Here is a 23,156-nt window from a genome sequence, read left to right as displayed (position 1 = left end):
AAAAAATATTGTTTAAATATTGAATTAATTTAATAGTAAAAATATAGATTTAGAAACTAGGTAGTTGTTTTAATATTCATATTGTTCGTATCGTAGAGTATCGTATAATACGAAAATGTTACGAAGATTTTTTTTTTTTCCTTTATTTTTATAAATTATTTTTTAACGCTAAAACTATAGATTTTAGATTAAAAATTAAAACAAAGTTTTTAAAATTTAATTATTTAACCAACACGATTATTCTTTCGCTGGAAATGTATAGAAAATTTAACAACGGAAACACATGCGTCTGAATTTCCTGTAACGAATGAAAAGCTTGACTAATGCGTAGAGTGAACGTGTAAAAAAAGATATCTCTCGAGAATGGTTTAAAATAAAAATATTTGTGTACAAATGCATTGAATTATTATGGAAAAATGGCAGAGTAATAATTGAGATTATCTTATCGTTTGGTAACGTAGAGTCATTCCAAAGTGTTTTAGGTTAAAACTAATTCGTGTAATTTTAAAAAATTTTAAAATTATAAAGACTTTTAGCACTTTTTAATGTATAATGTTTTGACTTCACTTTAAAAATGAATTCTAAGTTCAAAAACTTGTTTTTTCGAGTTATCATTAATGTATTTTTTTCTTACTTTATTTAGTAATCATTAACATAATTTATTTCGAATTTTTAAAACCATTTTTCAAATCAAAAAATTTCATTCTATATTTTTTTTACTTCTTTTCGCTACTTATTACTTCTTAAGTAATAATAATCTTTTGTCAATTATTTATTCTTATAATAATTGGCAAACTTTTAAACTCGATCCTTTAACAAATAAAATATTTCTATTCCGTTTTCAGATGGTATAGTTAATCTTATTAAAAAGTTACACGGTTATCGTGGAAATCTAGCTCCTTTTTTTCATTCATATACAATCTTTCGTAAAATACACGTACCGATACTTTTGCGACAAACTGTATCTACGTTTTCAACTCGCAACTATCCAATCGTGGATAGTTCGTCGGAACTTTTCGCTATGCCAGGCGTGCTCGGCATAATTCCGCGCGTTCCAGCAACGCACCGTGTGTTTCACGCGCGTACGTTCTCCGTTTACGACTTGGCGCTCGCGCATGCGCCGTATGAAAAACTCGTGGAATATTCGTATGTAAGCGTAGTAACATTGCGACCGGTTTGCTCGGTATTGAATTCGAACGCGTGTCGCAATTCTCACGAGCTATTGCCATTTTACGGAAGAGTAACGGATGACAAATGTAATTCAACTATATATACTTTTCTCTACTTGAATTCGTCGTAAGAGAGTGGGAAGAGAGATTAAGAAAAATTGTGAAAGATTTTTTGCTTGTGTTTGGGCACAACGAATGACGTAGATTTTTATGAGTGCGAATGAGGAGAATAAGAGTATGGAAAAAAAGAATAAATTGAAGATATAAAATAGAAAAATTCTAATCTTACTTACAAAAAATATATGTTATTAATAAATATTGCTTATTGTTTTCCTTTTTTATCATATCTATGTCTCGAGGACAAAATTCGATTAATCTTTATTTCCCCCCCCTCCCCCCTCAAAAAATCATCTCTTAAATTTTCGAACATCCTGTTCAAAAAGTGTTCAATCGTATTGTCCATCAATGAAAATGATTGCTCGCGATATTTTTGTTAATAAATTTTCAAACAATTTTCTACAATGATCTGATAAACGCAAAATGTCCTGCAACTCTGTTGTACAAAGTGAAATTGTATTGTTCGCCACCATCTTGCCGACAAATTAGTAGAGCAGAAGAATGTGGCAGGAAGCGATGTTACAGAAACTTAATTTCTATTTAACCGTTGTGTTTAATTGCCTTACAGTGAAACTGATCACATTTAAGCGTGCAGGGGAACGTCTTTACGAATATATTCCCTGTTTCTTTTCTGACTTGACACAATTTTATAATTCCATGTTGTTAATTTTAAGCGAATAGTGGTAATTACAAGGATGAGAAGTTTTAGTTTTAGAAGCATAAAAACATATGTCCGTTTTGAAAACACAAAGTTTAAAAAACGAAAATATGTTTAATAATGGAGAATATTCACGAAAAGAGGTAAATGTCAAAGATTAGATAATGGGAAAGCGAGTGAACTTACACGAATAAATTCTCTTGTGGCGTGTGAATGAACTTTTCGTGCAAATAATAACGATTTTAAGAAAGTGTGACAAATTAAGTGAAAATAAGTGACGAGAAAAATATATGAAATATATGATATTAAAAAAATTATTATACATTTCTATGTATAATTATAAATAAAAATTTCTATTCAAGTAAATAATATAAAGAATTGAATAAATAATCTGTAATAAACAAGCGAGTAGTGTTAAAGTAAAGTAAATTTATATTTGGATGAAGATGTAGGATAAATTTGAAAGTAATTGAAAAAGAAATGGAAAATGAATTAATTTTCCAGTAGAATTTAATTAGATCTAATATGCTGAACAATGAAGAATTAATTAATTCATTCTAGTTTTTCAACACAGATTTCAATATAACATATATATTTTTATAAAATCACTTATAAAATCAATATTAATAATAAAATTAGAATTAAATCATATTTTATAAAAGATCTAATTTCAATCTTAATAGAAATCTCTCATCGAAATTTCACTGACTCTTTAAATTGACACTATTCTCCTCCCCAGAACAATGGAAATGAAAAAAAAAAGTGAACCGATCATAAATTGCTGAGGTAAGGAATTGAAATCCCGATCTTCCATTTTCTGGACGACTTATTTGAAACTCATTATTCAGGTCGATAAAATTTACTCCTTTTATACCGAATCTTTTAACCGTAAAATTTTAAATGCCTAATACCGTTCAGTGTAATACGCTTCATTAAATTTTATGCGAATCACAATGATGGATCGTAAAATTTTTTGAATTAGTAGTTCCATAATTTCTATTTCTATATAATTCCACAATTTATAATTTAAAAATAAAAACGTAATATCTTTCTTTATTTAACTATTGAACCTAAAATATATAAATATTTTTTATTCTCATATCAATTCTGTAATATATGCACAGAATTAGAATATTTGAAATTTAATTTCTAATAGTCAATGTATTTATAAAAGATAAATAAATTAATTTCTACTTGAAAATCAAAAAGGATAATAGCCTAAGGACTAATATCAAGGATTATACCAAAGTTTAAAATGTGTTTGGATAAACAGTAAGAGAAATAATTAATGGCATTTGTATTTTAGAAGTCTAATTTTAGATCCAATTTCTTCTATCTGTGCTCAAACGAGCACCCAAGTTAGAACACTGTGCTTTATTCGGCAACACTAATGCTTTATTTAAAATACGTGTAGTAACCAATTTGTAACTCTATATCCGTGGTTCTCAATTCTTTTCCTACGCGAGTACAAAAATTTCGATGGATTACAATCCATCCATTATTGAAATGACAAATTTCCATTATATTCAAATTGCAAGTTTTCCAATATAACTTTTAAATTAATAATCAAACAACCTGGTGATTAGAATATACTATACATCACTTTTAACCCATGCCAAATTCCCTTATTCAAACGTTATGAGGTAACATTTTATTGTATTTCGAAAATAAATATTTGTAATTTGTTCGAAAAGCAAAATCTGTAAATTGCAATTAATCCTACCAACCGTTAACAATTTTAATTTTCTAATTTGAAACGGAGGTGATGTAACGAATTGCAAACACGTTTCTGATAAGATACGAGTATTATCGTTACCTTCTTTATTTTTCCAACGAAAATGCAATGGTTGCTGACGACCGAGAAGGTGATCGTTTCCACAAGTACACCAGGTTGAAACAATTTACATAGTTTTAAAGTTTCGTACACGGCCACGAGAATGGTTGGAACGAGGAATCGTCGAGTTTCGTGAAAGTGTATTGTCTTCACAGGAAATGGTCTTGTTTGTTTCAGAAAATAAAGTGTCTTGCAACAGCTCCTCGTGTAAAAAGCAATGGCATAAGATTAATTTCCACTCTTTCATGTCTAGTAGAAGAAGAAGTGTAAAAAGAAACTTGTAGTTTTACTACTCGTTATTGTTTACCTTTCTAAAACTTGGTTTTTGTGAATTGTTTCTTTCAATAAGAACTTCCCTGTCGTGCAACTTTTTATATGAATTGATACAATGTGTATCATTGTATCAAATTGCTATTTTTAATTAAATTATAATTTCAACAAATTCTTTTGGTAAAAAATTCCTAATAGATCTAGAATATAGTTGTTGTATATCCATAGAACTTCTATTCTATCTGTTAATTATTACATATTATTTATACTTTTTAACAATTTTTTTCATTAAAACATGATTTAATCTTATTATAAAATTAATACAGGTAAAACTATATCATTTGTTATGATGATAACATTTAAAATATTTACCTTCGTTCTAATTAAACACTTCGTTAGTTTGTTGTTCCTAATTTCCTTCCTTAATTAATTTCTCTTATCTTTCTCTGTAATTAATTAAACAGTTTCGAATCACAGTGGTCTTCTCGGTTATTGATCCATACGAGCCACGAATGCAACAGGGAGTGGCAGTGAAAATAATATTATCGGTCTGTAGAGGATGTTTCTTCTTCCTTTTCATCCCCCATAAAAATCAACCCTTTTGGATGCCATGTTTTAAAGAGGAAACGATCCGATCAATGTACGAACGACTGTCCAAGAATAAAGTTGATTCGAATCATAATTCTCGTTCTCATTTCAATTTTTGTTTTTCTATAATTGAATTTAAAATCTTGCATTAGAACTAGATCTATCCTTTAATCAAAATGTTTTGTCGTTCTTTTTATGGTTGAAAAAATAATACCAAAATGCTGATTTTATGAAAATTACAATTTGCAAAAATAGAAAACAATTTTTCAATATTTTCTACTTAGAATTAGGATAAGATATATTTAACACTCCCTTTGGAAATGGATCATTTAAATAGATTTATATATATTTTTTAATTTTCTCTTTGATGTTCGAATTCAATCAATTGAAACAAGTGCAATAGAGTGTAATAATCTCTGTTCCCATCGTTTTGCTTGTTAAAATCAATTCTCTAAAAAAGGTTTCATAAATATATATTAAATATCCTTTATAATTTAGAAAAATTCAAAATCGATCAATTAGCGTAATCCATATAACTTTTAACGACTTCCAACGACAAAATCATTCTGCAATCACTTACTTACTTCAAACGTGACTATGAAATAATTTCTATGATACGTGACACGAATCTGGAGCAAATTTCACGAGTTTGCCAGGGAAATGGCGCCCATGAATCATCGATTCGTGTGATTCGAGCCGAATTGAAAGCAGCAGAAATGGAATTTGCAGTTCTAACGCTATTTCTTCCCATTCAAGCTTAAACTGAGTAGTGTTGTATATATATATCATAAATTTTTTTTTACTATCATTGGAATGCAAATACGGATATGCAGTGAAGTGTCTAACGTCGTGATAGTTTGATGGATGTAGATCTGGAATTGGAAGCATTGCTTTTGTTAGGTTAGGTTAGGGAAGTTTGTGACAAAAGATAAGAGAAAAATTTAAAGATATGTATGTATGTATGTAATTTTTAAAATTGTTACCTATTATTAGAATTCCAAAAAATCTAATTAATTTTTTAACGATTTAGAATAATTTTAAATAACACATTTAAAAGTTAGAGTTATAAGATCTAAATATCATCACGGAGGATTAAAATTTTTAAATGTTATAGTTATAAAAAAATTAAAGTTTAAAGGTTAAGTATTTATCACGTATTAAAATTAAAAGTTTCTTTATAATATATTATATAATTATATATCACAAATATTAAAACTGAAATAATAATATCACTGATAAATCAATATAATTTACTGAATGAAACGAAAAAGAATATTTTCAGAAAAATTGGTCAGAAAAATCTACTATAAATCAACACTTGGAAAAATCGATTATAAAGATCGATTTTGTTAACTGCGAACAATCGCTATAAAGACTCGTAAATACTATCGAAAATTAAAAATCGATTCTTCCTTGTGCGAGATTAATTTAATCAATATTAAAATAATTTGTTAAATAATACTAAATGAAATTAAAAAAAATATTAAATTAACAATAGACGATCAAAAAAATGGATCATATATAATTATTAAAAAAATTCATCGATATCTATCAAAAATCGAAAATCGATTCTTTTTCTCGCGAGAGTAACTTTCATAAAATTCGATTTGTGACACTCGATTTCAAGAGTCATGGCGATAAGTAGAACGCTATTTGTAAATGCATAACGTTTTAAAGTATTTACTGGAGTGTAACAGGTGTAACTGTTTTATCGAGATTTCCCTTCTTTTCCCGCTTTTCTTCCTCCTCCACCTCCACCTCGTTCCGACCCACGGTACGACAATCGATCGGTATAACGTTGTGTCTCGCGTATGCGTACTGTCGGATTTCTCTCTGGCTGTCACCTTTTTCTTTTCAACATTGATACGGTTAATTTTTTCCTACTTTCTAGTCGTCTCGTTTAGTGATATTATAACGTGTTGTATTGTTGGATTTGACTTCAAACTATGAAAACTTAGTAAACATTGAAAAAAAATGTGTTAAATATTCATTTTGATAAGTTAAAACGAATACTTTTGTTTATTTTATTCTATTTATAACAAGTGATTCATGCAATTTAGATATTTCAAATAAGTTTTAAACGATGAAATGTTTAATGAAAAATTGATAAATATAAAAGTTGCGTAGTTTTAAATTTCAGATATTTTGAGGTTAAGTTTATTTCTTTCAATGAAATCGTATATTTTGTTCGTTGTGGACGAAAGAATAAAAAAGAATATTATTTCAAGTAAAAAAATTAACTTATATTGATCTCAATCTATAATAATAATAATAATAATAATAATAATAATATTTTTACGACGATCATTTCAATTTTGTTTTGAATATACATATAGAAATAGTGGTTGCAGAAAATTTTTCAGAATCGAGAACTTTCGTAACTTCATTTCAGTTTACGTTTCGCAATTAATCGTGTTGATCAAACGAAATGAAAATAAAGGATTGTTGATTAATCAGCGAAATCGCGAGTGATTGAGTAACTGAAAGAGTATTATCACAAATCATATAATGTAATTCTTCTCTGGATGCAAATTATAAAAATAAAATTATTTCATAATTTACTTGTAAAGATGAAACTTTTATGAAATTAACTTTTATTTTATATCATAATCTTTTCAAAATGCATTCATTTATATTTATTTCTATTAAACTCAAAACAAATTTAAGAAATTTAATAAAAAACTTTTAAGAATAAATGTATAATCATTCTTTTAAATTATTTATATAAATTATTTTTTATTTAGGAAAATTTTGAATCACAAATATGACAAAGATTTTCTTTGAAAAGTTTCGAGGATTCGAGTTTCTTAATAAAAATCATCACATCTTCATTTATAGCATGCTTATCAATCTATCTTTCATCCATGAATGCTACGTAAATAGATTTTCACTTTAAATGCAGATCAATCTTAATTAACTCGTCTCGGTAAGATATAACATGTTTTTCCATCAGAGTATGTTTAAATACAAACTATTATCGACTTTATAGAGCACAGCATTCACATTACTTTTCCTGTTTGCAGATTTTCTTAATTGCTCAGATGATTACATATTCATTAAAAAGTTTTCTAATTCATTTTTTTTTTAATCATTATGGAAACATGTACAAAAAACAATACAAGAATAAATACAAATATATATTTTGAATATTAATGCATATGTAATTTAAAAGAAATATACATAAGAAAGAAAACTTGGAAGACTTACCAGGCGTGAGAGACATAGTCTGTTGCCTTCTCGACCTCGAATTGTCCCGTTTTCCATTGGAAGACTGAGATCCTGAGACCTGAAGTCCCGGAGCACTGACCGCACGTTTTGGTCCTCCCAGTACACCAGGAACGTTGCTGTTCCTCGCGAATCCTGGAGGACGGTATCTGGCTGATTTCACGCCAGAATGTTGAGGCAGAAAATGATAGACACTGTGCGCTTTGTGCATTGTCGTTGATGGCGTGGTTGACGTCGTCGTTAAACCGGAAGGTGCAATGGATGCTGGTAAACGTGGTAAAGAATTGGTAGCAGCGGTGATGGCAGATTGCATTCCGCGTGGAAGAGTCGTTGCTCGAGATTCACCACTGTACTCGAGCTCGTCTTCGGTGTCCTCGTCACCTGTGGACGTATCTGTTGATATATTGGTTTGCATTTTTATTTGGTTGACGTTTGGTGGTAGGTAATTAAAAATAGCAGAGATTCTATGTTTTGATCTCTGGATTCTCGATTTTCTTAAATTTTGAGTTTTATATTTTGTTTTGTATTTTAATTTTAAGATTTAATGACAAAAATTTATTCACAAATTCTATAAAATTTAACAATTTGATGTAAACTAATATTTTATATTTTAATTTTAACACTCTGATGATTCAAAAAATATTCTTTTGAGTTTTTTTCAATAAAATTTGGAATTTTATGTATAAGTATATTTTATAGAATCTAATGATTTCAAAGTATTCAATTACAAATTTTCTGAAATTTATTATATTTAAGTTTTCATATTTGAAATTCTAATCCTAAAAAAGAGGGTTTAAATCCTTCATGAATTTTTAGAACTAATTAAAATATTTAGAACTAGATCAATATTAAACAGTTTACAAATATTATTCAATATTAAAAAAAAATTTAACATAAAAACAATTCTTCTAAATCATATTATATTCTTAAGGATACATTCTTTTTATATGCAGATAAATCTTCATGTGATATCATACATTCCAATCCTCATTTATATTCTTAGAATTATTTTCACTCGCAATCAATACTCTAAACATTCGCTCAGCTCAATTATTCTTTATCCATGTTGCATCCACGTCATTCATTACGATATACAATTCAAGTCACACTTACATCAGTTTTATTTTTTATAATTTTGACTGATATTATACACAAAAAAGTTTTATTTAAAAAATTAAAATGTAAACAAAAGAACTAGAATCAAAAAAAAGTAGTTGGAAATAGAAATAAAAGAGAATTAATAATATAGATGGTTAAAAGTGACTTAGTCTTGGAATAGATTATTTCAAAATAATAGATAAAATCAGGAAAGAAATTATTTTTATTGTGTCATTAGTATAATTGCATATTTTTTAACTCTTCTAAAGAAATCTGCATATATATAGGAATTTTATATAATTTTATATAATTTCTAAAGTATTATATAAGAATGCAAAAATTTACCATTATAAAACAATTTATTAAATACTCCTCTATTCATTATCAAAAGTATACTATATTATGTCACACTTGTGTAATATTGTTTGCCTTCATTTGAAATGTTAAGAATCATAAGAGTATCACAAATGTATTCTAAAGTTCAAGTTGATATATACTTTTCACATTGAATGGAGTTCTGTTTACAAAACATATTTTCTAATTTGTATTTGTACTTTAAAAATACTTATATTTTTAAGCTATGTAATTAAATTTTAATTTGTTCTAAATCATTTCATTCTTTCATGAAAATATTATAAAAAATTTAAAATTTACAGTAAAAGAAATTCAAATAAAGAATATAAAATAAACTTACCAGATTCCCCTCTTGTGTTAGCATCAGGAACAGATGATCTTCTTCTATTACTCCAGATCCTTTCCTCCACTGATCCAGCACTGGCAGCACCACCACTTCCACCTCCAATGGAACCACAGCTCCTAACTCTATCCAATTGTTCTCTTGAAAAGCTTTTAGGATTGAACAACAAATCTCCAGCACTTCTTCGCTTAGCTGCCATTGCCAAGGCATTAGCACTAGCACTAGCACCGACACTATCTCCAGAACAAGCCAAAAGGCTCAATTTCGTCCTAGAATCAGCAGCCATTAGCGCCGATTCAAAACTGCCTCTCCAAGAGAACCTCTCATAATCACTAGCTTCTCGTTCCTCCCCCTCCTGTCCAGTGGAAGCTGCTGGATGACTATTAATCAACAGTAAAGGATCATGAGATTTTGATCTGGGTAACTGCAAATGCGTCGACGAAGGTGCGTTAGTAGAATCTGAAGTGGAATCATCATCCTCAGTGGTAGAAGCTGAGGAAGGTGTTCTGTGATGTTGAGAATAACGTCTCCAGCTGGTGGAGTGATGCTGCACGCTTGGCCCACCTTCAGAGACTTCATGCATTAAAGCAACCAATCTACTACCTATATGATGCATCACTTTAGCTATCAACGGTGGACTGCTGTGTGGTGTCGAGTTGGCGTCAGAACTAACTCCATCACCTGCCATCTTCGTGAAACTCTGAACCAATTTCTGATACACAAACGCGGTATCTCTGCCTAAACAGGGTGGTTGAATTCCAGGAGTTGGCACAGTTTTATCTTCTCTCTCTTTGTCCAACAGAGTGTCACCCGACGTTGTGTCAAATTTGCTGATAATCTGTTGACAACTCTGCGAGATCTGTTCCTGTAAAGCTGATCTACGACCACCTGCTGCTCCTTCCAAGTCAGAACTGGTGTAATCAGAACTGTCATATGAATCTGACCACGTGTCTTCAGAGCTAAGGTATTCGACTATTTCTCTTACTTGTTCGTCTCGAATTCCTGGTACTGTTTTCATTAATCTAGTCAATTCATTTTCAAAATATACTAATTGAGGTGGCTTTGTACGGTTTTGTGAACATAATCTGGCTTTTGATGCATAGCCTGCTAATCTAGGACTGGGTGCAGGTGAGGCTGCGCTTGAATTTGCATTAGTCGTGTTCTGATTCTGCCCATTCGAATTGGCCACCATGGTTTTGAAGAACTGTCTCATCTTGGACATCATCAAGTTCGTTTCCTCGTCACTGGACCAATTGTTGAAGCTATCCTTCCTCGAGAGAGAAGCGTTTGGCAAGTGAGGCAGTGCAGTGTGACTTAAATGATGATCCACCTTAACCACGTTTCCTTTCTCGATTCCGGAGGTACCTTCATTCGAAATTTGATTCGCATCTTGAACATTCTCACCAGTTTCATTGTTGGAACGATCTTTTCCACCGTCTTGGCTGATTTCTGAACCAGGTTGGCCATCCTCTGGCAATTTCTGATGTTGCAGAAGATCGTCACAACTACCTACAAATCCAGAATCTCTTGACTGCTGCTTCGACCTTTGATTGTAGTTCAAAGATTCTCCTGAACTCATTTGTACATTCCTGGAAGAATCGACAAGCGACGTTGAAGTTAAAGAAGCATTGACGGTACCCGATGGAGAGGAAGAAGAAGATAAAATACATTCCGGTTGAGGTGTCTTTGCTCGTTCAGAGTCCTCAGAATTAATAGCTTCTGCGTCATTTTCCATCACTACTTCTCCAACCAACACCATTTCTCTGTTAGGCTCAGGAGTTTTGTTCCTGTCGTCAGGAACACGTGGACTCTGAGTGCCTAGGTTTCTAGGCTTCTTCTTCTTCCGTTTCACAGTGTCAAATTGCCCATCCGTTCCAAAGGCCGCGGTTTGTCCATCATCCGCTCCATCAGTCTCGGTGGACGAGCCTTCTGATTGCGTCTCTTGCGCATCCTGATTCAAACTCAAATCTTGAAGAGAGTTCTGCGAGCTCAAGTTCTGCGAACTTTGAGTAAGAGCAAGTAAATTATCCAAGGAAGAGCTGTGCGATCTACCGGTACCTCTCGCGCGAACCAGCTTCTTTCTTCTCTGTGCCTCAGGACTGGGTCTTCCTTCAGAATCACTTCCCACAGAGCCATCCGAATCCCTCCTATCTTGGTCGAATCCTAGAAACTCCGACAAAAAGTATTTTTCCAGTCTGGATGAATTCAAAAATCCCTCTCCAGAATTCGATCTCTCCTGACTCTGTCCGTTTCCTGGAGCCTCGTCCTGTCCAAGTGACTCCAAACCCTCTGAATAAATGGACGAAGTCTCCGAGAGGCTGTCCACCTCGCGCGAACCCATGCTCGAATTATTTCCATCACCTCCAAGGCCGAAGAAGAAGTACTTCTCCAGTTCGGAGGCCGACGGAGGTCTCTGCTTCTTGGATGGACTACCAGCAGCCAAACTGGGCTCAGCCTCGCTCTCCTCGCAAGATTCCTCCACGATGGTGTGCAAGGTAAAGTCGATAGCCTGTCTATGATAGCCACGAAGCTCCTCCTCCCTATCCCCAAGATTATTGGCTTCATCCTCAGAGCTTTCCTCGGTGGCAGTCGTAGCTCCGGGCTCATCCTCATCGTGGGAAACCTCTTCCACCCATGAATCATCATCGGCCAAGCCTTCCTCCAAGATCACCACCCCACCACCAGCAGAATTTTCATCGCTGGACTGCGACGAGACACGTGTCCTTGTGCCTTCACGATGCTCATTGCTACCCAAACGCTCTTTGCCAACGTTTTCCTCGTTGCTCTCCGCTCTGCTACCAATTTTCGCCGAATTTTTCACCGAAACATCGTCGCTTTCACTAGCACTACCAACACTCAGCCCGCTGTCTACCTCCGTTTCCGAATGATTCGCAGTCACACTGGCCAAACGCTTCACCATCAACGGTTTCCTCGGCCCTTGGCCATTCTTGCGATGCGGTTGCTCCGAGACGGCCTCCAATGCCAGCTGGAAGTAGCCAGCCAGGCCCTGGCTAGCCTGGTGCACTTCATCCGGCTGCAACAAGGTTGTCGTATCCGAGGTGATCACGCTCACCGGCTGGTACGATGCTTCCTGGGTGATCATCACGAGGCTTCTGTACTTGTTGCTGTTGTTGGCCGTCGTTGGCGAGTACTGGTGAACAGAACTGTTGTCTCTGATGTTAGAATCCTTGGTCGACGCAGCAACAGGGAATCCATTCTCCTTTCCAATGGACGGGCGTCGCTCGACTGAGAGAAACCGTGTCGAAACCCCTTCTATCCCCTCTTCCACGCCACCACCACCACCACCACCTTCACCACCTCCACCTCCAATTTCTCCTACTACCTGACCAGAGGCAGAACACTCGCCTCTCACCGTGCTGTCATGCGCATTACCCGCTTTACCTGCGTTCAACGTTTCTTGTATCTTGTCCACCGTTGTTTCGATTTTGCCCACGCTCGAGACTGACTTCGACTCTGTCGAGCCGTTGTCTTCTGCCGCGCCATCTTTGGCCTCGGATGCAGTTCGCCTCGATCGATCATCCTCGGTCGCGTTTGGCAATGAATCGATCTCGGTCACGGCGTCGATAATCTCCAAAGATTGCTCAACGATTGTTCCCTCGCCTTGCGAGAATAATTGCTCCCTCCATCTCGCGCTGCTCGATGCCGTGATGCTGGATTCCTCGTAATTGGCATTCTTGTCGTTGCTTCGTTGACTCAGCCACGATGTCCTTTCTTCGTTGCTTCTGTTCAATCGTGACAGTAAATCGGTGTTTTCGAAAAAGGTGACGTTGGACGATGTCACCTCGTACTCGTGAAGCTCGTCGCTGCTTATCTCGCTGCCTGTCGTGTTCGTTTCGTTGCTGGTGAAACTGTCGCACCCTAAAGAATTTTCTGTTACATTTAAATTTGTATCAGTTGCTGCGTACGAATGATTATCATTGATTACTTTGGAATTACCGATTATTGTTTCAAAATGATTATTATTATCCTCGGAATTAATATGATTTTCGGTTCTCGAGGCTTGAACAAACTTGGCACTCTCCTCGTTGTCGTTCACAATTTCTTGTGCGGAGACCTCCAACGAGTCTGGAATTATGTTAGAGTCCCAGGTGTCGGTGGACGACAATTGCGTTTGATTATGATTATCCAAATTCATATTTTCATTATGCTCTGTTTCATTTTGAATCTGGTCGATTTTCAGCCTATTTTCTTCCACAACTGTCTCTACCCTTTCTACAACGCTGAAGTTATCGAACACGACAGGCTCTATGCTGTCCGGATCCAAACTCTTTATAGACTTTAACTCGATCTGACTCTCTGAACAATCGTTGTCACTCGCTATGTACATTTCCTCGGGCATCTCTCGTTGCTGCAACGACAAAGAAATCCTCTTATCGCTTATTTCTAAATTATGCTTTCTACCTCGAGATCTACGTCTCTCGTTAACATTCCCATCTCGTTCAGACTTATCGTTCATCCCCAAGCTGTCGTCCTTTCGACCGGACCTCGCCCTATCCTTCTCTGAATCTTCCCCGTTCGCGTTCTCAAAATTCGCGTCCTCGTTGAAGAATCTAACGTACTGGAGGACCACAGGTTCTTCGTCGGGAAGAGCCGTGACCCTCTTCAAAGTGATACCGTCCTCGGCGGCGGAATCAGAGTCTTCGTCCTCGTCTCCGTTATCCTCAATGTCGTTGTCGCTGGTGAGCGAGTCGTCATTCACGACGAACACCCTGGAGAACCTGTGGGACGAAGAATCGTCCTCCAAGTCGCTGCTATCCGCCGAAGACCGGCCGGAAGAGCTGCCAGAGTCCTCGTACATTCTCTGCCTTTCCCTTCTGCTCTCGAAATCTTGACAGCTCGTTTCCTCATCCTCTTTCGCTTCCTTCGCCTCCTCATCGCTTCCCACCTTCTTCGACTCGTCGTCCAATTTGTCCTTATTTATTATCTGTACATCGGAGGATAGTTGGTCAACGACCTCGCTCGAGACATCCAGCAAAGCGGCCTCTTGCCTCGTCTCCACGGATTTCGCAGCATCCTCGTTCTCGTCTCGGTTGACGTGCAGGTTGGTCATTCGTTGACGAAGCTGGTCGCTGGTCGGTATGGAGGACGGCTCGATGGTCGAGTACAGCACTTGGTCGGGTGTGAAGGAACTTAGGGTGGCAGGGTCGAAGACGTTGGTCAGTCTTGGATCGAGTCTGGAGCCGTGCAAGGGTTGGTTGAAGCGTGGGTGCCAGGCGAACCAGGGCGCGGCTGGATCGCCTCTCAACCTCAGTGTTCCTGGCTCTGTGTGGGCATCGCCGCTGCGACTTATCATGGAGGATGCGGCTGCTGCAAAGTCGCTGGTCCACAGAGATGCCGGAACTGGGACCGGATACGGGACTGGAACTGGAATTGGGACTGGTACTGGTAACACGTTTGCTCCTCGAGAACCTCCACACGCCTGGAAAGGGGAATGGTAGAATTGTTGTAGTATTATATTAGGTTATTTTTGTTGAAATAAACAATTTCGTTAGTCTAAAGTTCTAGTATTTAAATATAGATGTTTGAATTGCATCATCTTAAATTATTATGGAAGATTTTTGTGAATTTTTCTTGATTGATTTTTTATTTGCGAAAATAAGACGTGATGTTTAAATATGGAAATTATTTATAAAATTTAACAATTGAATTTAAGTCAATTCAATTCTATTTTTATGAGTTAGGATATATTGTGTAATTGTATTTGATGAGTAGTGGTCATTTGCAAGAAAAATATTGAATTTTTGCAATGATGATAAAAATTGTGTAATATATAGATACAGATTAGAGCGTGATATTGATAAGAGGTAGACAAGAAAATGCAAGAGAAATTTATAAGATTATTTCATACAATCCATTGTAAAATTAGATGTTCCTTGTGTGTTCATTGATAGGTATAAACAATTATTAAAATAAATTATTTCTCCACATTTTTATCCTTAAATATGCAGTATAATATATTCCTTCAATTTATTACTAATAAATTTTTCAAAATATTTTCTTTCTATTTTCACTATCTAAAACTCTCCATTTCAAAAACACTTTATTTAACATTATCACACCGTTTCTCTATTTATTTCTTTTCCAATGTAGTTCCATTTGCTATTTAAATTATGTCAAAAGTCCACTTAAATTAAATTTCTTCCATGCAATTTTGATTAGATAATAATATCAATGATCCAACTTATTTGTTAAGACATGAAATCACATCCAAGACAATATTTAAAAATTCAAGCAATTTAAAACAAATAAAATTTCTGGACATCTATCAAGAGTCAAACACTCTGACCTCCTCACATCCTTAACCAATTTTCCAAAAATCTTTCATGCAATTTTGTTCACCTTAAAACGATGATATAGATAATAAATATCGTCATCCACTATCCAAGCTACCTAAAAAATTCATCATTATCAGCTGAACCTTTAAATATATCATAATCATTTTTAATCAAAAAAAAAGTGTTTCAAAAAGATGATTTCTCAAGCTAAAATAAACACAATTTTGAACACTTTTAATCAAACACTCTAATATCCTTGACAAGATACTTTCCAAACTTCTCAAAAGGAAGAAAGAAAGAAAAAAAAAAAAAATCTTCCATGCAAATTTAATCACCTTGCAACGACGAAACTGATAACAGATTCTTTCATCCAACATCCAAGCTTCCTAAAAAATGCATCAATTGAATCAATTGAATCTCCGCGCACGACAGGATCTTTAATAACGTAAATTTCAATCAACAAACCCACCTGACAAGCAGTGGACCCGCGTCCAGGACAACAGCTCCAATCCTGAGCCGCGCTCGTCTCCGTGCCAACGTTGCTCGTGCTTATGGCAACCGGAACTCCAGCGGGCAGCGGCAGAGACCCACTCTCGAAATAATCCCAGTCACAATCCTCCAACGACTGCGTGCGGCTGCCTGCGCGCGGCAAACCGTTCAAGAACGAGGAACTCGAGCAACTGCTGTCAGCGTCGTCCTCTTCCCTTCCCGAGGACGAGTCCGAGCTGATGAACACCAGCCGCCTGTAGTCGACCAGCGGCTGCTCCTGCTGACTTCCGGTAGGGCTGTGCTGCCTTCCGTCCCGGCCAATCACGTGCAACGTTTGGAAACCTTGCAATTCCTCGGCGCAACAACTCCTCGCGTGTGATCGGCCTCTTCGTCTGGAACCTTTTTTCCCAAAACACGATGTTTCGTGCTCGATTAGAGGACAGTGATAAAAAAAAAAAAAAGGGAGGGGAATGAGAAGATAACTGTTATCGATAACTGTTATTAGCGACAATTATCGCTATTGATTTCGATGTTATCAGGGTGATCGATGGAGAAGATTTTTTTTTCGAAGAGTTGAGAGAAAATTTTTGATAAGCTGTGTGCTTTAATATTTTTTTTTTCAATGTATCGTTTTGAGATATCGCACGTGTTTTTATTTTGTGCAAATTTTTGATATTTCAAAGTTAAAGGAAATTTGGCAAATTTCAAAATATCGAACGTACTAGTACATGAGAAAATAATTCTACGAGTTTGATTTAAAATTTTTTTATTTACTATCAAGTTTATTATTTTTAATTATTAATATTGTAAAGAAATATTTATGATATAGGATAAATATAGTAATTTTTCTTTTTTTATTTGTTAATAGCTGAGTGGAGTGTTGATCGTTCAAAAATAACGAATTCATCGAAAGTTGGTTAGGTTTATGGCAAGGTGCATCGACAAATTACGAACTTAAGCAAATATTCCACGAAGATAATGAACGTGTTTACTCTTGACCGCTAATGAACCACTGGCGAATTTTGCTCGTTAACGATTAAAGTACCCAGGCACGACAAAATGACTCACAATAAATGGCTGCACTATTGTGTATGGTGCAATAAAGAGGAATTAAAAGAAAGGGATAATTTACTATAGAAATTTTTCAACAACAAGTATCCTTCGTTATAAATCCTTTTTTCATTTTAATTATAATTATAATAAATTACTTCTGATTAATGTAATGTAACAAAATTTGTTTTTTTAAGGTTATTATTTATTTAGTATAATTTTTAATCGAATAGAATTGTCATGATAATAAATAATAAATTTAATAATAATATGAATCAATAAAATTAAATAGATAAAATCGAATAAAAGAAATCACTATATTGCATCAATCATGCATTCAATGAATTTCTTAAACCAAAATCACTAAATCTATTTTCATTCAAATTATAATGATCAAACTAAAATTTTGAGCATAATAGTGCATAAAATTGAACAAACGATGAAAATGGAATCGTAAAAACAATCAAAAGAGAATAGTCGAGGATTTGATCATGATCTGGTCTTAATTTGCAGTTTTACCGACTTAGCAAAATTCGGAGCGGAAAAAGATGGAATGCGGAGATAGAGGGAATTAATTGTAACATATAAACACATACGCCATTCTTTATTCGCCAAAAGTAGGCTGTTTTCAACGTATTATTGCTACCTGTGTGAGAATAAATTAATCTCGTCCAAATAGCTTCTAATTGCATTTACCTCGTCGTTTCCTATCGAGTTTATTTATCGTTTTCAAAATTCAAAACGAAGAAAATTTTGAATCGTTATAAACGCTTGGACGATTTAGCAGAGGCAGAGTGCTAAATTTAGCGCGCGATTCGCGGAGAACACCTTAAACGGCCATTTACATTTCCACCAATGAGTTTCTTGTTCACTGTCACCTATTCCGATGTTTTCTTCGTTTGAAATTCAATGTTGTAAGTAAATAAATATAATTTGTAAGTAACATGTAAACAAAGTGTAAATAAATTGTAAATAAGTATAATAGAAAAAGTAAATTGAATAAAAATATATTGGAAATTACTTAGTATAAAAGTATTAGTAAAATAGTACTTCATTATTTTATTGTAAAAAAAATTTAAACAAAAACCAGTAGACCAAATTATTTTAATTTAAAAGTGATTTATCGTTTATACTATTTTTTAATAATCGGATAGCGAATAATAATAGATCATATTTGATTTGTATTAAATTCTCGTATTCGAATTTAATATATTCACTTTATAATAAATATGTTTTATTATTATTAAATAAATTAGAATATTATATATTTGGAAAAGGTAAAAATGCAATTTACAATTTATTTTCAAATTAAACTTTAAAAGTTGATTGATTTAAAAATTCCTAAACATCAATTTCTAACCTCACAAAACGGAAACTAGACATACAGTGCCGAACAAAAGAAGCTTTAAAGAAACATGATACTGTAAAAGTCGCAAGACTCGAGAGTATCGAATTCAATTCTGTATGAATCCTATATGGTGTCCAAAAAATTTCAAGAAACTATATTTATCATATAATATAATGATTCAATGTATGAACTTTACATGGTATACAAAAAATTTCAAGAAAATATATTTATAACAGTAAGTAGAGTGATTCACATTTTTTTTATATATTTAAATTTTTATAAATACATAGATATTCACTGTCTACTAATGATATATTAATAAATTTTGTACAATTCATATATTATTATATTTATAAAATCTCTGAGTTACTCAAAATATAATTAATTGTACCAAAGAATAATAAATTGTGAAAAACACAATTTTGTTGAAGACAATCAATGAAATTAAATAAAGATTTATCTTATTTTTCAAAATAATATAATGCATACTATATTTTGAATATTTCATATATTCAAATTTTTGCATAAATACATAAAGATCTTCTAATAATGAATATTCTATGACACATTATTTCCAACTCTATTTCAAATTTTATTTATACATAAAATATTCAAAAGACAGGATATTTTTCATTTTTAAAAAATTCAATATTTAATAAAAATTTTAAATTTCATATTCTTTTGAATATATCTATTATTTCTTATATATATAATATACTTATTATATAATTATACTTTTCTTATCTTATCAAGTTAAAAAGTCAAATTGCAAGTGATTTTTTTCATATATTTTAATTTATATATTTATATTTTCATATTTTTGCCAACTTTTTAATATTAAAACTATTAATTATAATATATATCTGAATATATGTATTATATAAAGATAACTAAAATCAAAATACTATTATGAAAATAATTAGATCCATATAGTTTTCTTTCTATCTAAATAAAAACTAATATTAATTTTGCCAAAAGCATTTGTGTAATTTTAATATTTAATTTTAAATAATAATGATAGAATAATATATAATGAATAAAACAAAAATCAATCAATTTGACTTAATTTAACTGTTTTAAAACAAACTATTATATGTCTTTTTACTAATTTATATATATATATATATAAATTAATATTAATAAATAATATTAAATAAAAATTAATATTAATTTTGTTAAAAGCAATTACAAAGCAACAAGCCTAGTCAATTTAAAACTTGGTTTAACACTTCTAATATTAGATTATTCTATTTTGAAAATATATACAATTTTTATAATTCTATCTACTTACACTTGCAATAATATATTCAAATACTCTTATGAGTCACCCTATAAAGCACCAATACTCCCACTAATGCTTCTACCAAGTGTTCACCAGCAACTGTCACTGTTTACAGCTCGTCAATTCCCATTCTCAACAATATTTATAACTCACTATTCCAACCTCAAAAACACCTGCTGGGTCATACTTGCAACCAAGTTCACGAACCTTGGTCAAATTGATGGAAAACTTAGCAAGGGCCTTATCCAGTGTATCGCAACGGAGGCCGGTGCGTATTCAGGATCTTTCGTCATCGTCTCGAGGTAAACGACACACTGTCAAAGAAAGAGCAGTGGCGATTCGCGTGGGCTACCGCCAGAGAACTGAGAGCGTCTGAGGCACACCTGAATCCCAACAGCATCGGTCACTACCTTACTACAGCGCGGAACAACCTCTATAGTGGCGTCGTTGTGTATATTGTGACGCGTATACTGGGTGATGCAAAAAATATAATAAAGAAATAGATTGTGATGTCTGTGAAAAAAGGCAATAACAATAATATAGCTGTCAGTGAAGATTAATAAGAATTTAATCAGGCCTACCTTGACTAATGGATAATAGAGGATGAAGACAATTGTTTTGATCGAATTGTGTTTTTGGTATGATTGGAATTAGATTATAATAAGTATATTGGATTATAGTAGTAATAAGTACATAAATATTGCGTATACTATAATATTAATTAAAGATAAATGCAATTATTTTTTTATCTTAAAATACAATATTAATTTTTCAGACAGGAATATATATATACTTTTAATTATAAATAGAAATATGAATCATTCTATCTAATGGGATTAATTCATTTTTGAATTAAATGTTACAAAAGATTAGCCTTTTTTGATTTATAAATAAAAGAAAAGATAATAAGTACGATTGATCGATATAAACAAGTAATCTTTTGTGAAAATGAAAATGAAAAGAAGAAAAAATTGTTTCATTTGCAATTGAATAATATAAACAAATACCTATGGTAAGTAAAAGAAGAAAAGATTGTTTCAAGCGAATATAATTTTTCTATATAATCAAAAATGATTGTGGAAAATATAGAATACTGACCTTTTTTAATATTTTTTTAATAGTAGAATTTTAAATATTTGGATTACTATCGATGCGAAGCTCACTATTGAAATGGCAGCGATTATGCAGAATTCGCGACACCTTGTATAAGCGTCGCAGGTGAGCGGACTATGGAGCGAAACAGAGAAGTTGTTATACTATTATTTCTATGCTGTTTTCCTGGGCACCGCTTCGCTTCGTCTCACCTGCTTGCTTACTTGCTTCTCCTGCGCTCAAACCTTGCCTCTCAGGGTGTTAATATGTATGTATATTCGTAGAAAACCTTTGTAGGATCGATTCTAAACGTCAAAACAAATACAAAAGTTGATATACAAAAAATATCGATTATTATTCATTTATTAAGTTATAAATAATTGAAGTTTAATTTGGATGAAGCGAGATGGAGATAGAGCGAGAAGGTGGCACGATGGCAAGATAGATTTATCTTATTCTAACCCAAACTTCAATTAATTATAAGTTAATAAATAAAATTCAATCTTCAAACGATATTTTTATATAAACTTTTGTATCTGACTCATCAGAATCGACTCTCCAAAAATATTTTATAAATACTAGCAACACGTATGTATTATTATTTAAAAATCTTATGATATTCTTGTTTTTATCCATAAACTTTAATATGTGAATCATTCTTTAATCATTCTTTAATATTAACACTTCAAATACTTTCTTTTTTGTAGAAATACCAAATTAAATGATCTAGGTATCAAATAATTATACATCTTTTTAAAAATTAAAAAAAAAAAAATAGAAAAGAATCAAATATTTATGCCATTTACATTTAATCTTCAAAATATAAAGTTGGATTAAAATAATTATTAATTTCTCTGTTCTTAACTATAAAAATTTTATTTTGGTCATATTATTAGAATTATTACAATGGAAAAATTTGCGAATACCGTAAGAGAAGAAACAATCGAGACGCCTAAATTTCCTCCTATTCCTTGTACCGATATAAGCATTATTCAGGAGAGTAGCTAATTAATTAGAAGCGGATTATAAGTGGGCGTGTTGTTCTCACGTTTTCAGCAAAGATTTTCTGAACAAGTTTCATCCAACGATGTTGTTATGGAATTATAATTTTTTTTTAATTATTACGAGCTTTCTTCGATCGAAGGATAGTGAATTATTCTCTCTTTGCAATTCATTCACATATAAACGATTAAAAAAAAAAGAAAGAAGCAAATGATTATCGATAATGATAATCACAACAATAATAAATAAATCTAAAATGTAATACCCACTTCGAATTCACACAACTTTTCTCACTAGCTGCTGCTATTATACATTTTGAAAACTACACACAAAGATTTTTGTGTTTCAAAGCCAATATTTTTTTTTTTCATTTCTCTTCAACAAAAGCCGTTCGTTTAAATAAATAAAATTAAAAAAAAATCTCTTTATCTTGAACGTATCTATCCTATCCAAAGAATGTAGAGAAAAACGATAATCCCGGCGTAAAAAAGCAAAAAATACATGGACACGAAGCCGGTGATTAATAGTTGGCATATTCTTCTCACGTCCATGTTTGCAGGATGCTCGGGTCCCTCCAGATTGGATGGATATCTCACGCCGTGAAACATGCGATTTGCATTCAACTCGGATCCCCTGCTCGTGGCTTGTATCATGCGAAATGCACCGAGAACAACGGTATACCTGAATTTTACCTCGAGCCTGTTGTATCGAATTTTTTACCAAATCGATCGAGAATTGTGTAAATTTTTACCGATCGAGAAAGGAAATTTCTTTAATAACCTCAACAATTTAATTTTTTTTCCAAATTTTAACTTTTAATTTTAACTTTAGCCTTTAGTTTTTAAATTTATCGATATAAAATATTTTATTATTAATCGTTTAATCAATTTATTAAAAAATTAAGTAAAAATATTTTTTTTTTACTAATTTCAGTGATCGCC

The 23,156-nt window shown here is 32.8% G+C and overlaps 1 protein-coding gene and 3 long non-coding RNA genes across 11 annotated transcripts in view; 2 read left to right on the top strand and 2 right to left on the bottom strand.

Annotated features, from left to right (window-relative positions):
• Positions 1 to 23,156, bottom strand: part of LOC100866959 (uncharacterized) — a 53,355-nt gene that overhangs the window by 10,750 nt on the left and 19,449 nt on the right. For 4 of the 8 annotated variants that reach the window (XM_086913403.1, XM_086913446.1, XM_086913392.1 and 1 more), the window contains exons 9-12: positions 16,422 to 16,840; positions 16,288 to 16,338; positions 9,654 to 15,096; positions 7,844 to 8,254 (exon numbers count right to left, since the gene is read on the bottom strand). In XM_086913403.1, coding sequence (XP_086769529.1) covers positions 7,844 to 8,254; positions 9,654 to 15,096; positions 16,288 to 16,338; positions 16,422 to 16,840 — 6,324 coding nt within the window. The remainder of the gene's footprint in view (positions 1 to 7,843; positions 8,255 to 9,653; positions 15,097 to 16,287; positions 16,339 to 16,421; positions 16,841 to 23,156) is intronic. The other 4 variants (XM_086913427.1, XM_086913423.1, XM_086913435.1 and 1 more) reach the window with 3 other exon arrangements.
• LOC147658605 (uncharacterized) lies at positions 3,842 to 4,222 on the bottom strand. The gene is made up of 2 exons (XR_015293791.1): positions 4,086 to 4,222; positions 3,842 to 4,027 (listed from the first exon to the last, which is right to left on the bottom strand). It is a non-coding gene; the product is annotated as an uncharacterized LOC147658605 (long non-coding RNA).
• On the top strand, positions 6,452 to 7,785 carry LOC116415616 (uncharacterized). The gene is made up of 3 exons (XR_015293779.1): positions 6,452 to 7,146; positions 7,381 to 7,562; positions 7,660 to 7,785. It is a non-coding gene; the product is annotated as an uncharacterized LOC116415616 (long non-coding RNA).
• Positions 18,150 to 22,052, top strand: LOC116415613 (uncharacterized). The gene is made up of 4 exons (XR_004226240.2): positions 18,150 to 18,405; positions 20,237 to 20,759; positions 20,897 to 21,133; positions 21,243 to 22,052. It is a non-coding gene; the product is annotated as an uncharacterized LOC116415613 (long non-coding RNA).

The sequence above is a fragment of the Apis florea genome, unplaced genomic scaffold (genome assembly GCF_048593485.1).
Source record: "Apis florea isolate Af1SG1 unplaced genomic scaffold, ASM4859348v1 contig_1914_pilon, whole genome shotgun sequence".
Lineage (NCBI taxonomy): Eukaryota > Metazoa > Arthropoda > Insecta > Hymenoptera > Apidae > Apis > Apis florea.
This window is presented reverse-complemented; position numbering and strand designations above follow the sequence as displayed.